Source organism: Rhodamnia argentea, chromosome 2, assembly GCF_020921035.1.
Source record: "Rhodamnia argentea isolate NSW1041297 chromosome 2, ASM2092103v1, whole genome shotgun sequence".
In the NCBI taxonomy this organism is placed as follows: Eukaryota; Viridiplantae; Streptophyta; class Magnoliopsida; order Myrtales; family Myrtaceae; genus Rhodamnia; species Rhodamnia argentea.
Window position 1 is genome coordinate 23,154,263 of NC_063151.1, and position 13,126 is coordinate 23,167,388.

The 13,126-nt window shown below is 38.9% G+C and overlaps 1 protein-coding gene and 1 pseudogene across 1 annotated transcript; both read left to right on the plus strand.

Moving 5' to 3' along the window:
* Positions 1 to 4,037: 4,037 nt before the first annotated feature.
* LOC115750700 lies at positions 4,038 to 7,233 on the plus strand. The gene is made up of 7 exons (XM_048273491.1): positions 4,038 to 4,151; positions 5,230 to 5,444; positions 5,618 to 5,736; positions 5,855 to 5,979; positions 6,088 to 6,173; positions 6,293 to 6,384; positions 6,953 to 7,233. Exons 1-7 carry the CDS (start codon positions 4,038 to 4,040, stop codon positions 7,231 to 7,233), a joined length of 1,032 nt encoding a protein of 343 aa, XP_048129448.1.
* Positions 7,234 to 9,616: 2,383 nt separating this feature from the next.
* Positions 9,617 to 12,412, plus strand: LOC115750742 (annotated as a pseudogene).
* The last annotated feature ends 714 nt before the right edge of the window (positions 12,413 to 13,126 follow it).

Here is a 13,126-nt window from a genome sequence, read left to right on the forward strand (position 1 = left end):
TTTGTTTGAGTGAAAGTGTTTTTTGGAAATTTGTTTTCCGAACTTTCACTCGTTTGGCTCGTCGAAAGTGACAAGTCAATCGAAATCACTTTCCGATCAATGTAAATATTCATGCATAAAATCAGGAAAATAAATAGGTGAAAACTTTTTCCTAAATTATTCCTCACGATTTTTTTTAATATGTTATCTTACAATTTTTAACATTTTTATCTTTTTTTTTCCCTCGGCCGATCGCTAGGCCTCGGCAAGGACCGGTGACCGGCCATAGGCGCGGGCCGGAGAGGCTTGACCTCACCGGCAAGTCTTGGCCTTGAGGTTGCTTGGCGAGGCTCGGCCTGGCCTCACCGGTCTCAAGCGAGGCCGAGCCCGGCCAAGCGACGGGTGCGGTAAAAGAAAAGAAAAAGAAAAAAATAAAAATGTAGGAAATAAAAAACTAAAAATTTCGAATTTATTTTTTGGCCTAAGATAAAGTCATGAGATTGAAATCTTTTTCATAGAAGAACTAAACACCAGAACCCGTCGGTCATATATCACTAAACAAAGAAAAACAAACAAACCGTTTTCCTGAAAAGAAATTATCTTCCTTTATCATGGAATCTTTCGTGAAGCAACCGCACCCTAAAATGAAAAACAAACATCATTTGTGCCTGGTTTTTGCGGTTCATAGAAATTGGCTCAAAGAAGCAAGAACTCTGCGCACTCATAAAGGCGCGAAAGAATTTCGTTTAGATGCTCTTGGAGGAGGAAATTTGTATGCTTGAGAAGGAGCTGCGTCTTGAAATTGACAATTGAGATGTGCTTGATTGATAAGCCATCCTCCGTTACGGATAAGACGGCATACGTCTCTGTCCCATCTATCAATATTGATTGATGGAATGAATTTTCATATAGTTTAGGGACTTCATTAAATGTGTACCAAAAATTTAAAGATCATGTTGAACAAATCAAGACAACATTGCATGTTGAGTTAAAGTTCAGAAACCACATTGAACACATTAACATTGGGCTAAAGTTGAGAGACCGCATCAAACAAATTAGAAGTCCATGAACTACATTACACATCGGGCCAAAGTTCAAGAATGATTTTGCTATGCAGCATCCCCCTCCCCGGAGAACACGTCAGCTTTGCTCTAGCACGGAAAGCCACTTAAAAAGTGTACGCACAACGCTATGTAACTCCTTGGATAGAACTGAAAACCAAGTGCTACAGAATTTTAAGTGTAGAGAAATTGAAGTAAAAAGGTATTTTGATAATGGTTGAATATTAAGTACTCAATAATATTATTTTCCTGCCAAATTTAGAATTTTGAGCATTATGAGTAAGTTTTAACCACACACTTGGCAAATTTCTGATTGCCTATTTTTTTTCCATTGAGCGAGTAAAGTGATCTCTTCCCTACTTAAACTAATCAAGTGATTTTGGAATTCAATTGAATGTTTCAAGTCAAAACTGGTTACTTTTCACTTGAAACATTCAATTGAAAGTAACTTTGTTAACCTTATTTTTTGGTTTTAGGGAGTAAGTCTTCACCCACCGAATCGTAATCGATCGAGCTTAAATTTTCAAAGGGTTAATATCACGAAAAACCCCAAACCGATACATCCGTGATAAATTTATCCAAACTATTTTTTTATCACAAAAAATCTTAAACTAGCATACTTATGACAAATTTACCAAAAATTGGTACATATGTAATAAATTTACCATCCGTTAGTTTTCGTTAAATCTAACGGTCAAATAGCCGAGTTGGATAACATGTGACAGCTCATGAGTATACCAATTTGGGGTTTTTACCATATGTTTATCATAGATGTATCAATTTGGGTTTTTTCAAGATATTAACCCAAATTAACGGAGGGCAAATTTGTCACGGGTGTACCGGTTTGGGGTTTTTCATGGTAAAAAAAATTAGTTTATGTTAAATTTGTCACAAATGTACCAATTTAGGATTTTTGGTGGTAAAAAAAATAGTTTAAAGTAGATTTGCTTAGGTGTATCAGTTTAGAATTTTTTGTGGTAAAAAACAAATAGTTTGCGGTAAATTTATCACATGCGTACCAGTTTGAGGTTTTTCGTGGCATTAACCCATTTTCAAACGATTGCCATGTCATGTCACGATGGCCGGTAGCGGGAACATGTCTCCGCTATATATAATGGAGACATGTCTTGTCAAACTTACCCATGCAAATTTTATGTTTTTTTTTTTTTGCCCTAACAAAGAGAACAAATATTAAAACAAGTTAAATAACTGATATTCACAAAGATAAAAATATCCGTTGTGCAAGTGTTTTTTACTCTCTTTTTTTTCAAATCTCACGGCTCACACAATTTAATTTTCTTTTAAGAAGGCAACAAAAAAAATCCCGGTATATAATCTTTTCAAGATTTTCTAAAACTTCCTTTTTCTCGTTATTAGAGTTTAGAAGGAAAGCAACTCTTTTTCTAAAACAAAATAGGAAAAAAAAAATCTTATTCTTTAGTCTTATTTATTATAAACACTATTATGACGACATTCTCTATGTACCTGTCCACCATCCATCCACGGGCCATACGTGCTACTGCTGGGTGGGAGTCTCATCTGCTTTTTTTCCCTTCATGAAGCATGCAACAATCTCCTAAACACAAGGTTATTAAATATGCAACAATTTCATATCCAATTCATTATTGATCTTATTAAAGATGGCCTTTAGGGTTCTTGTTCTCGACAAATTAAAATAAGGAATCGTAATAATTTTTGATGCACTGACTTTTTTCATGACATGCGCAGTCATTATTTTTAAAATTCGGAGTTACTTTCTATGCATTAAGAATATCATCCAAAACTCATTGAAAAAAAAATTAAATAAAGTATCGAAAGGATCGAGTTTTTCAAGATTTCATCTGATTTGGAAAGATAAATCTAATTATTATAAAATAAGAGATATATCGAGTCAAAATTATGTTCCACTTTTTTTGAGTTATTAAGAAATTTTTTTCTTGTAATTTTGGGAACAATATTCGCGTTTTATTTTATTTGGCCAGATAAAAATATCTACTATTTTTAAAGATGTAACTTATTATTTGAATATTATTAATTGGATATGTTTCATTAGAACTTTGATTGTGTCGCCCTTTTATGATTTTATCTTCTAATTTGAGTTTTCACTAAAAATACAAAAAATTTAAAAAAAAAAGGAAAGTGGGAGTCTAAATTGTGAAAACGGGATAAGCAAGTGATCCCGTTTCCGCAACCGAAATTTGTGGTCAATAGCTCACCGTCTCACAGAAGGGGGACAGTCAGCTAAGGAATTTCCTTTTAAGAATGTACATGAGATTTAAAGATCGTATCATAATTGATTTAGCTGATTTTAAAATCACGATATTGTCCATTGTTTATTAAAAAGCAATAAAATGCATCTTAAGAATTGGGCTTGCATGAAATTTTGGTGTAAAAATTGGAGATAAAAAATCCATGTTTAGATTGAAGGAGACATGTTGAACAAATTGCCATGGACACTCCCAAACACAACCAATATCATTCGACATCATATGCAAATAATGGTCGACATATGTGATATTAAAGCATTTTTTTTTTTGTTCCAAATATTAATGCATGTTGATACTAGGAGTGTATCTAGAATTTAATTCTGTATCTAGCAGATTTCGGAAAGCAATTAATGAGAATAGGAGAGGGGGAATCCTGTCGAGTGATGGGCTTATCCTTTGCTATAAATTCTTTTCCGGATTAAGGGAAAGAGAAGCCATCATCCCAAAAAAAAAAAAGTTCAAGAAAATCAATAAATGGGTTGAGATATCAAGTTTTGATAAATGGAAAGTAATCTTCAATGGGTCTCGAAGTCGAGGGCATTGACTGAAAACCCTCTCCCCGACATTTGGCACTCCACTTATTCCCTCATGTCATTGCTGTTGCAGACACCAGTCACCACTTTGGAGGCTTGAAGAGGAGGAGGGCAGCTTCTCTTTTACAGTCTCTCTGTATCAGTCTGAGAGAGAGAGAGAGAGAGAGAGAGAGAGAGAGAGGTTGAGGTTGATAACAATGGCGCCAACAAGCTGGGATTTGAGACTGGTTCCAGATTTGAAGGATCGGACGAACATGGAGTGTCTTCCTTTCTCAGTGATTCCCACTGTTCCAGTCAAGGAGGTTCCTAGGGTATCTCTCTCTACCTCTCCATTTTCTTTTCTGTTCTTTTTCTTTGTTGAATTGCACATTTGTAGTTTTTTTTTTCCAAGGCAGTGATTTTTTTTTTTTGGGTGTTTCTCCAATGTAGATAGATCGATGGAAGGATGTCCTGTTTGAAATAATCATGTTCTCATAAACTCAACTTTAATTAATTAAGAAATTTGCGTTTGCCATTGATTATTTATTTGAGCTGATGACTTATATTGAGGCACTATTTATTTTGCAAAAAATGAATAATTTAAAAGATATCATTTGTATCGCCTAAAACAATTAGTCAATAGAAAATATATTATATTGAGGCACTGTTTATTTCGCCAAAAATGAATAATTTAAAAGATATCGTTTGTATCGCCTAAAACAATTAGTCAATATAATATATATATATATATATATTTTCTGTTCATATATTTGTGTAAATGATGCAATCAATTGGTCGTAGGAAAATATTTTTTAAATTATTTATTTTTCACAAAATAAATGGGAGCCCGAAATAACATTGTCTTTTTCAAAAGCAAACCCCACCACCATTTATTATAAATTCTGGCATTGACCGAAAAAGATAATAATAAAAGAATGAAATTTGGGCCAAAATGGTAAAAATCAATTTTGAATGAAATGGCTGGAAAACCGGGGTTCTTTTCTCTAGGTGATTTTCAAAGATTTATATCCGTGACAGTTCTCATGTACTTATTTTAGTCTATTCAATTTACTTGTTTGGGTTTATTTCACTATGATCTCGTCACGAATTTGGTGGGCATTAAGATTATTGTGCTTCGACTGTTCTTTTTCGTTTGTTTTAGCGAAATAGAGAAATGCTTTGATTCATAGCTCCGAAATGAAGAGATTACGTCGCGCAAAGCCTAGACTTGACGTGGCTAATTGTTTTCAAATGTAGTGAGAAGCTTGTCGCGTTTTTTCGCACGAACGTTCCTGAATTTCCTAAGATTGCGACACAGGCATGACGAGACCCTGCGTGTCTTAGGTTGTGTTGGACGTGACTAGAAAACTAGGGAAACAAATCCTCATGATGTAATTGTTTTCTCCACAGCCGAGCCATGGGGAGGACAAGAGCGAAACGGATGGGAAGGACCTGGCGGACTCGTTTTGCCTCGGCGATTTTTGGAAAGCTTACGAGAAGTGGAGCGCGTACGGGGCGGGCGTCCCGATAGTACTGCCCTGCGGCGAATCGGTGGTGCAATACTATTTCCCTTCCTTGTCAGCCATTCAAGTGTTCACATACCAGAAGTTTCCGACCGCGCTCAGGTCTCTATCGATACTTGCTTGCAGCTAAATCTCTTTGAACGCGGCCCTTCTTTCACATTTGCCAAAGTAGATTGAAAATTATTGCTTAGATAGATCTAACACGTAGATTTTTCCAGAATGGTCGCGAATAATCGTTTATCGCGGTTTAAAATTTATGTTCTCGATGTATGAAGGTTTTCTGGGGAGGGCTCTTCAATGGAGTCCGAGAATGATGCCATGAGTGATGGAAGCAACAGGAGCGGATCCTCAGAAGTGCCGAGCACGGACTCCTTCGACAAAAATCTCTTTCATGGCAAAATCCCTATCCACTTTCTTGCTGATGGGTTTAATTTTTTTTTGGGTCAGTCTAAAGAAGTGTTTTTTTTTTTTTTTTTTGGGCGGGGGTTTAAATTTTTGTTGGGCATTTTCAGACTTTGATTTTGGGATGCAAGAAGGGTCGGAGTCGGAGGAAACGCCGGAGTATCATCACGGGGAGCTATATTTTCAATACAATGAGGTGCTGAATCCATATGCTAGAGTTCCCCTCACCATAAAGGTGAGTAAACCTTTGGATATGCTAAAACATCCATGAATAAACATTGTCATTTGGTCATGATTTCAATATGATTTTTACAAATGGTGGATTATGTTTTTTTTTAATTAGATTAAAGAGCTGGCAAAGAAGTATCCCGGCTTGACGACTTTCGAGAGCACGGACCTCACTCCATATAGTTGGGTGGCCGTCGCTTGGTACATATCGTTACTCATCTCTTAACTCACAAGGATCACGAATTAGCGACTACTAATCTAATGTCAAGATAGAAGTTCATGAACTAATTATGTATTGTATGGTCGGTTTATGTTTTTAGGTACCCGATTATTCAGATACCGGTGATGAGAAACCAAAAGGAGTTGTCTGCATCTTTCCTCACTTATCACCTGTTGTCATGGTCTACTCAGGGTTCGTGTCCTCTCTCTCTCTTTCTCTCTCTCTCTCTCTCTCATGTTCGTCATTAGTTTCATTGCATTCCTATGGAATCGCGATTTTGCGACGATGCACAACGAAATCCGTAACACATTTTTGTGCTCTCGAATGTCTTTGCTTTTGAGTTGCCCCAGCTCAAAGATATGAGCAATGCTACCTGATAACTCGGAATAAGAATGGTTTCATCAGGCGATGTGACAATTTTATGTTGTGTGCTGGAACAAGTTCATCGATCAATATATGGGGCTCACTTCTGACATCACCTGATAAGTACTATTTGGATCTGATGTATCTAACATTTGTCTAGAGAAGTATATGAATCGATTGTCTTTGTCGAAGTTAGATGTACGTAACCTCATTGTTCTCTTTCTGTCCGTATATCGGTGCTGTGGTATTTTGTAACAGTTCATGTCAATTTCCAGGTATAGTATTTATACGATTTTTTTGGGGTATTCCGAAAGGTGTACAACAAGCTAATTTGCAGAGTTCTTCTTACAAGCTCCACTGAAGGAAAGTGATTGACAATTTCTTTGATGATGCATAGGTTTGGAAAATGTCATACCAGAAGACAACCAAAGGCTCGAATGCATCGTCCCGCCGAGAGCCGAATCTAAAGCTCTGAAAAGCGGCGGCTCTAAGACGTACGAAATCAGAATCCCTCCATTCGCGATGAGCACGTACAAGATGCACGGACCGTTCTGGGTCGATCCGAGGACGCCCGATCGCGAGACGATGTTCTCGTACCAGCGCGCCGCTTGGTTCTGGTTGAAGGAACACAAGTTTCAGCACCATGACTATAACTTCTTCGTGTCTCGCGGTGTATGATCGGTATGCAACTCCCATGTTTTGAAGTGACGTGCCGACAAGATTTCGGCTCTTGTTCGACTAGTCATCGGCAAATTTAGGAACTAAAATGTCCATTCAAGTAATTTGAACCGGTCACAGTGAGTAAACTTTATGAAGTTACTATGCTAACCGTTGCGAGAGCGACCGTTAGAACTTAGAACTATACATGTCAATGTTGATCTTTTTTTTTTCCTTCAAAAAATGTAGAACTAAACTATGCCTATGCAATTTTCTTTGCAATTTTTCTTTTTCACTTCTTATGACGACCTACATCCGCATGTTTGGATAATTTAAATGTGCAGTCTTTAGCTTGTCAAAGTCGATGCTTCGCGTGTAAGAGTTTTCTTGATGTGGGCTTACATTTATTGAGATTGTATTTACCATTTTACGTGTTGGTCTATTAAGGTAAGAGATAATGATTCTTAACTAGTTGAATATGGATTTGGATTATGTGGTTTGAGCTGAGCTCGGCTTATGATGAGAGAGCCTAGCTGAAAACTCTATAAATAGTACTCAAGTCTATCCTCTAATCCTACGAACTCATAAACAAACTCTCATAAGAAGCCTATATGGATTAACATAGTTGAGGGGCTATCTCATTGATCCAAGAATATAGAGAGCGATAGAGGAGAGATTTGAGCGCTACTTATAGATATTTCAGTCAAGCCATTTCATCACGGGTAGGACTCAAATCGGTCCACACAATTCAGGTCCATATTCGACTAGTTAAAAATCTTTATATCTTACCTTATTAGATAAATCTATAAAAAGGTAAATTACAATATCAATTAATATAAGCCCATATCAGGAAAATTCTTGCATCACCTATCTCTTGTTCGGCCTAACAATTGTAGCTGATTCACATGTAACTAGACGAGTCAATTAAGTAAAAATGCTCGTAAAAGAAGTAAAAGTACTGCTAAATTGTTTTCAAAGGCACATTTATTAATTTTACTAAATGAAGTTGCCTCCTCAAAGTATAGCAAAACTGTTGTCCAGTTGAGGGAAAGAAATGTATTCTCTCCACAAATTTAACCTCCATAACGGGGATTACACTGGTAAAATTCCTTTTGTGTAAAAGCTATGAATAATGAATCTAACTAACAAGAAATGAATAGATGGTTTATCATTATCTTAAAAACTCCTTCAAAAGTTAAGGATTAGTGGGATCGGTAAAGAGGCAGTAATCTTCTTTTATTTTAATCTCATTGCTGGTTCTCAATTTCATGAAGCACATTACCATATCTAGAGTGGTCATAAGTGAATTTGAAAAAGTACAATGGAAGTCGAGGATAGAAATCTCCGAATTTGGACATAAATCGAAGGAGCCGTGTAACGCGATAGCGTCACGTACTTATGTTGTAGTAGACTAGTGAAGAGATGGGGCCTTGCCTCGGTCATCATTGAAATGAAACATTTCACTTGTAGAGATTTATGCAGATCTTTTACGTAGAAACACCACAAACGCTACAGGTCAGCTGATATTGTGAGGATGATGATGATGATAACTTTTCATCTAGAGATTTTAATAGGTACGGCTCGGACAGCGCCATAACTAATTAAAGAGGACTAGTCCAACTTTTTTTTTTTTCTGTATAAAATATCGCCGTGTTTGAAATTATAACAAGTGTGTTTATTCAATAAGATGTGTCATTAGTTATTTAATTTTCGAAATAGATTTACTGTCAATATTCTTTTTCTTTGTACTTGTAAATTTAAACTGAATAAAGAGATAATTCGTCAACGTGTTTTTGTTCTTGTCATTTTATAAATGTAAATGTAATGAGGAACCAATTCCACACTTCAAATCGCAAAACATTAATAAAATATTTTATTTTCGTAGCACTTAGATATAATTTATGTAAATGTTAACTGAATGAATTGATTTTACGTTATTTTAGTAATAGCATTCACCATAAGTTACGTTGATAATTTGTGAAGTAACAAATCCATTAAAGAAAACATAGTTGTTGATTGCATGCAACTTATGTGTAGATGTTAATCATTTACGATAGATTAATTTCTAAATAATGACGTTGTGCAAAATGTTAGAAATTATTTGAATAATCTTATGAGTTATATTATATATTTGGTGTTCGCAGTGTGAAATGTACATTTGAAGTGACCTGAGATTTGCATATTGGATAGCACCAATCTTGACATATCGAATAGTTCGTTGCTTCTATAAACAATAATTCCTTGCTTGTTCACCCCACAGATCATATTCCTCGCAGTCTATACAACAAAGAAGGAAGAAGAAGAAGATGAGCATTGCCTTGAATCAAAGCAAACTAGGTCGCTGATATTCTTTGCCTTTGTCCATATGGTGCTTCTAAAAGAGACTAATCGTGATTCCTTCCTTCTTTCTTGGCTCAAATGATTCGTGGATTTCATTTTCTGAACGATAAGATTCCTCGCGGCTCGACCCCGACGAATAGAAAAGAAGAAGAAATGTTCCATTTCTGCTCTTGAAGTGAAGAAAAGGCTCCTATATCCTTTCCTTCGTTCTACTGGCCGGAACAATCAACCCAAATATTGCAGAGCTTATCGAACTCCACCCGTTCGCCGGCTTTCCAACCTTCTAAACAGACCATCTTTCGATCTCGTCCCGGAAAAAAAACCTATGGAGCTCGCAAGTTCTCTTTTAGAACTCGTCAAAGAGTTATGGGGCTTTGCCAGCAAACGTTTGGGATACGTCTCTAATCTGAAAGATAATGTCCGGTCGTTGCGGAGCGAAACTGACAAGCTGAAGGCCAAGCGCAAAGATGTGCTGGCAAGGGTGGAACTTCAAGAAGAAGGAGGAGACGCACGGCGCACAGAAGAAGTGGCGTGCTGGTTAGACACGGTGCAAAAATTTCTTGATCGGGTAGATCAAGTTCTTCAAGAAGCCGAGGAACGTGACCGAATCAAATTTCTCAGTCGTTGTCTTCCGCCAAACTGCTGGTCCAGTTATAAATTGGGGAAAAGAGTCGATGAAATGCTCAATGAAGCGAGAGAGAACCAACCTAAGGGTGGAGAATTCGCCATTGTGACGTTGCCGTTGCCTCCTCCTCGAGTGCTCGAGATGCCTATGGACAAGACCGTGGGGCTTGACATTTCCGATAATACCGTGGGGCCTGACATTTCCCATATTAATAAAGTGTGGAAATGGCTCGTGGAGGAAAAACAAGTAGGAGTGATCGGGTTGTACGGAACAGGCGGTGTAGGAAAAACCACCCTCATGAAAAGGATCAACGAGAAACTTTCCCGCGCAAATCATGGATACGAGGTTGTTATTTGGGTGGTGGTATCCAGGCAAGTGAACGAAGATAGCATTCGAGATACTATAAGAAAAAGGCTGGACATTCCGGATGAGAGCTGGGATCGATGGCCCCGGGATGAGAAGGTCCATCGTCTGTGGGAAGTTTTAACCCGGAAGAAGTTTGTGTTGTTGATTGATGATGTATGGGCGATGCTGAAGCTTTCGGAAATTGGAGTTCCTCATCCTAGTCTCGAGAACGGATCCAAAGTAATATTCACAACTCGGTTGAAGCAAGTATGCGACCAAATGGGAGCCGACGAAACTTTCGAAGTACAGTGCCTAAATCCTGAAGAAGCCATGGAATTATTTGAGAATAGTGTCGGAAAGTTGATTGTACATTCTGATCCAGAAATTCCAAAGCTTGCAAAGGACATTGCTGGAGAGTGCAAAGGGCTGCCACTTGCCCTTACTACCGTCGGGAGAGCCATGGCTGGCAGAAAGAATCCCCATGAGTGGAAGCATGCGCTAACAACGCTCAGGAACAATCCACACAAACTGTCAGGTACGATGGAAGAAATGTACCACATACTAGAGTTCAGTTATGATAGCTTAAATGACTATACCATTCAACGTTGCTTCCTTTACTGTTGTCTCTTCCCTGAGGATTATCCCATAAGACCGCACGATCTTATTGAACACTGGATTGGAGAGGGCTTTCTAGGAGACAACGATGACGTATATGGTCTGCGGGATAAGGGAGAGTATGTCTTGGGGAGTTTAAAGTTGGCTTGTCTATTGGAGAGGGGGCCTGATGATTTTGAGGGAGAGAATGTAAAGATGCACGATGTCATCCGTGATATGGCAACCTGGATCGCTCGTGACCACGGGCAAAGGGAGAACAAGTTACTAGTGATAGAGAAGGAAGAAGACATGTCTGCGAAGATGATCTCCAAATGGGAGGAAGCGGAGAAAGTATCTCTATGGGGAACACGGATTGTGAATATCGACCGAACACCATCTGGGTGCTCCCGACTCGAAACTTTGTTTGTCAGGGAAACTGAAGTGAAGCTCTTGCCAAGAGGATTTTTTGACTCAATGACGGCTCGTTTGATGGTCCTGAACCTTTCTGGCAATAGATATATGGAGTTATTTCCGAAAGAGATTTGCGATCTCATTAACCTACGGTACTTGAACTTGTCGAACACTAGCATCGGTGAGCTGCCAATGGAAATCAAGAAATTGACTCATTTACAGTGGTTGCTATTAGACGATTTAGCCTTCCCCTTCCTAATTCCGGCAGGGGCAATCGAATGCTTGCCGTTGATTGTGTTCAGCCTGTGGGGTACAGGAACTAGGGATTCGGGTCTAGTGAACAAAGATGAGATACTAGAGGAATTAAGGCGCATGCAACATCTCGCGGACTTATCATTTGTAGTGTTCGAGTCTTGCTCTGCCTTGAAGATATTTCAATGCCCGAGTTTGCAGAGAAGCATAAGGAGAGCGGGGATCACTGATAGCAAGGACTTGACCTGCATCCCAATAAGTTACTCACCAACAGGCAGCGGCGGCTTCTCGCATTTAGAGGAGCTTTATCTAGAGGACTGCGCCATGCTCAGGAAGATCGAGATCACTCCAGGAGGAGGACGAGCGCCCGATTGCTCTTGCTTTCCCAATCTCGTCGTGGTTACGGTGTGGAATTGCGGGCTAACGGACTTGTCATGGCTCGTTCACGCTCCGAAAGTCCGGCGCTTGGCTGTCTACATATGCCATTCGATGGAGAAAATAATTGGGGATGGAATTGCGCCGGAGGAATTGGCTGCTTCAGGACTATTCTCCCGTCTCGAATCTCTAGTGATCAGCAGTCTTCCAAAACTAACGAGCATCTGCGACCAGACTCTATCCTTTCCTCAGCTGGGCACACTTTCCATAGAGGGGTGCCCTCGTCTCAGAAAGTTGCCGGTAGACTCGAACAGCGCGCGCGGAAGCTTGGAATCGGTCTATGCGGAAGCCAACTGGTGGGCCGAGTTACAGTGGGAAGATGATGCCGCCCGGGCCAATTTCGCCGCCAAACTCGTGCAATAATCGGGATGGAAAATCTTCAAGCGAGCGGAAAGGACAAATGTTACGGACCGTCGCACTCGGGCTAGTCCAAGTTCACCAAATCTCTGTAAACACTTCTACTTCCTCTCCTTCTCCTTCCTGGCTTGCTGGTGTGAGTGTGCCTAATAAGCAAGAGAACTACTTACTCTCTTTGCCAAATGTAAGCTCAAACATGAGCATGAACTTTGCTCCTCATTGATCCCACAAAGCATGTCGTGTAACATTATTAACATCCCCAGTCGGGGATTCTCTTAAACTAGCACGATAAAATTCATTTATTCATTCGTGCTGCCGTAAAGCCATTTCCATTTGGCTTAAACCGCTTATTGAATTTCCAGCAATATAATTCGAGCAGGCTTCAATCAGTAAATGAGTTGCTAATTACCAAAAAAAATTATCGGATTATTGTTGGTAAGTAGCCCAAACGGAACTCGGCTAACGATAAGAAATATTGACAATTTGAAAGTGGACCGAAAAAAGAAAAAAGAAAAGGAACGCAGGATAAATTTGCAAGCCGATCATCAATCATTT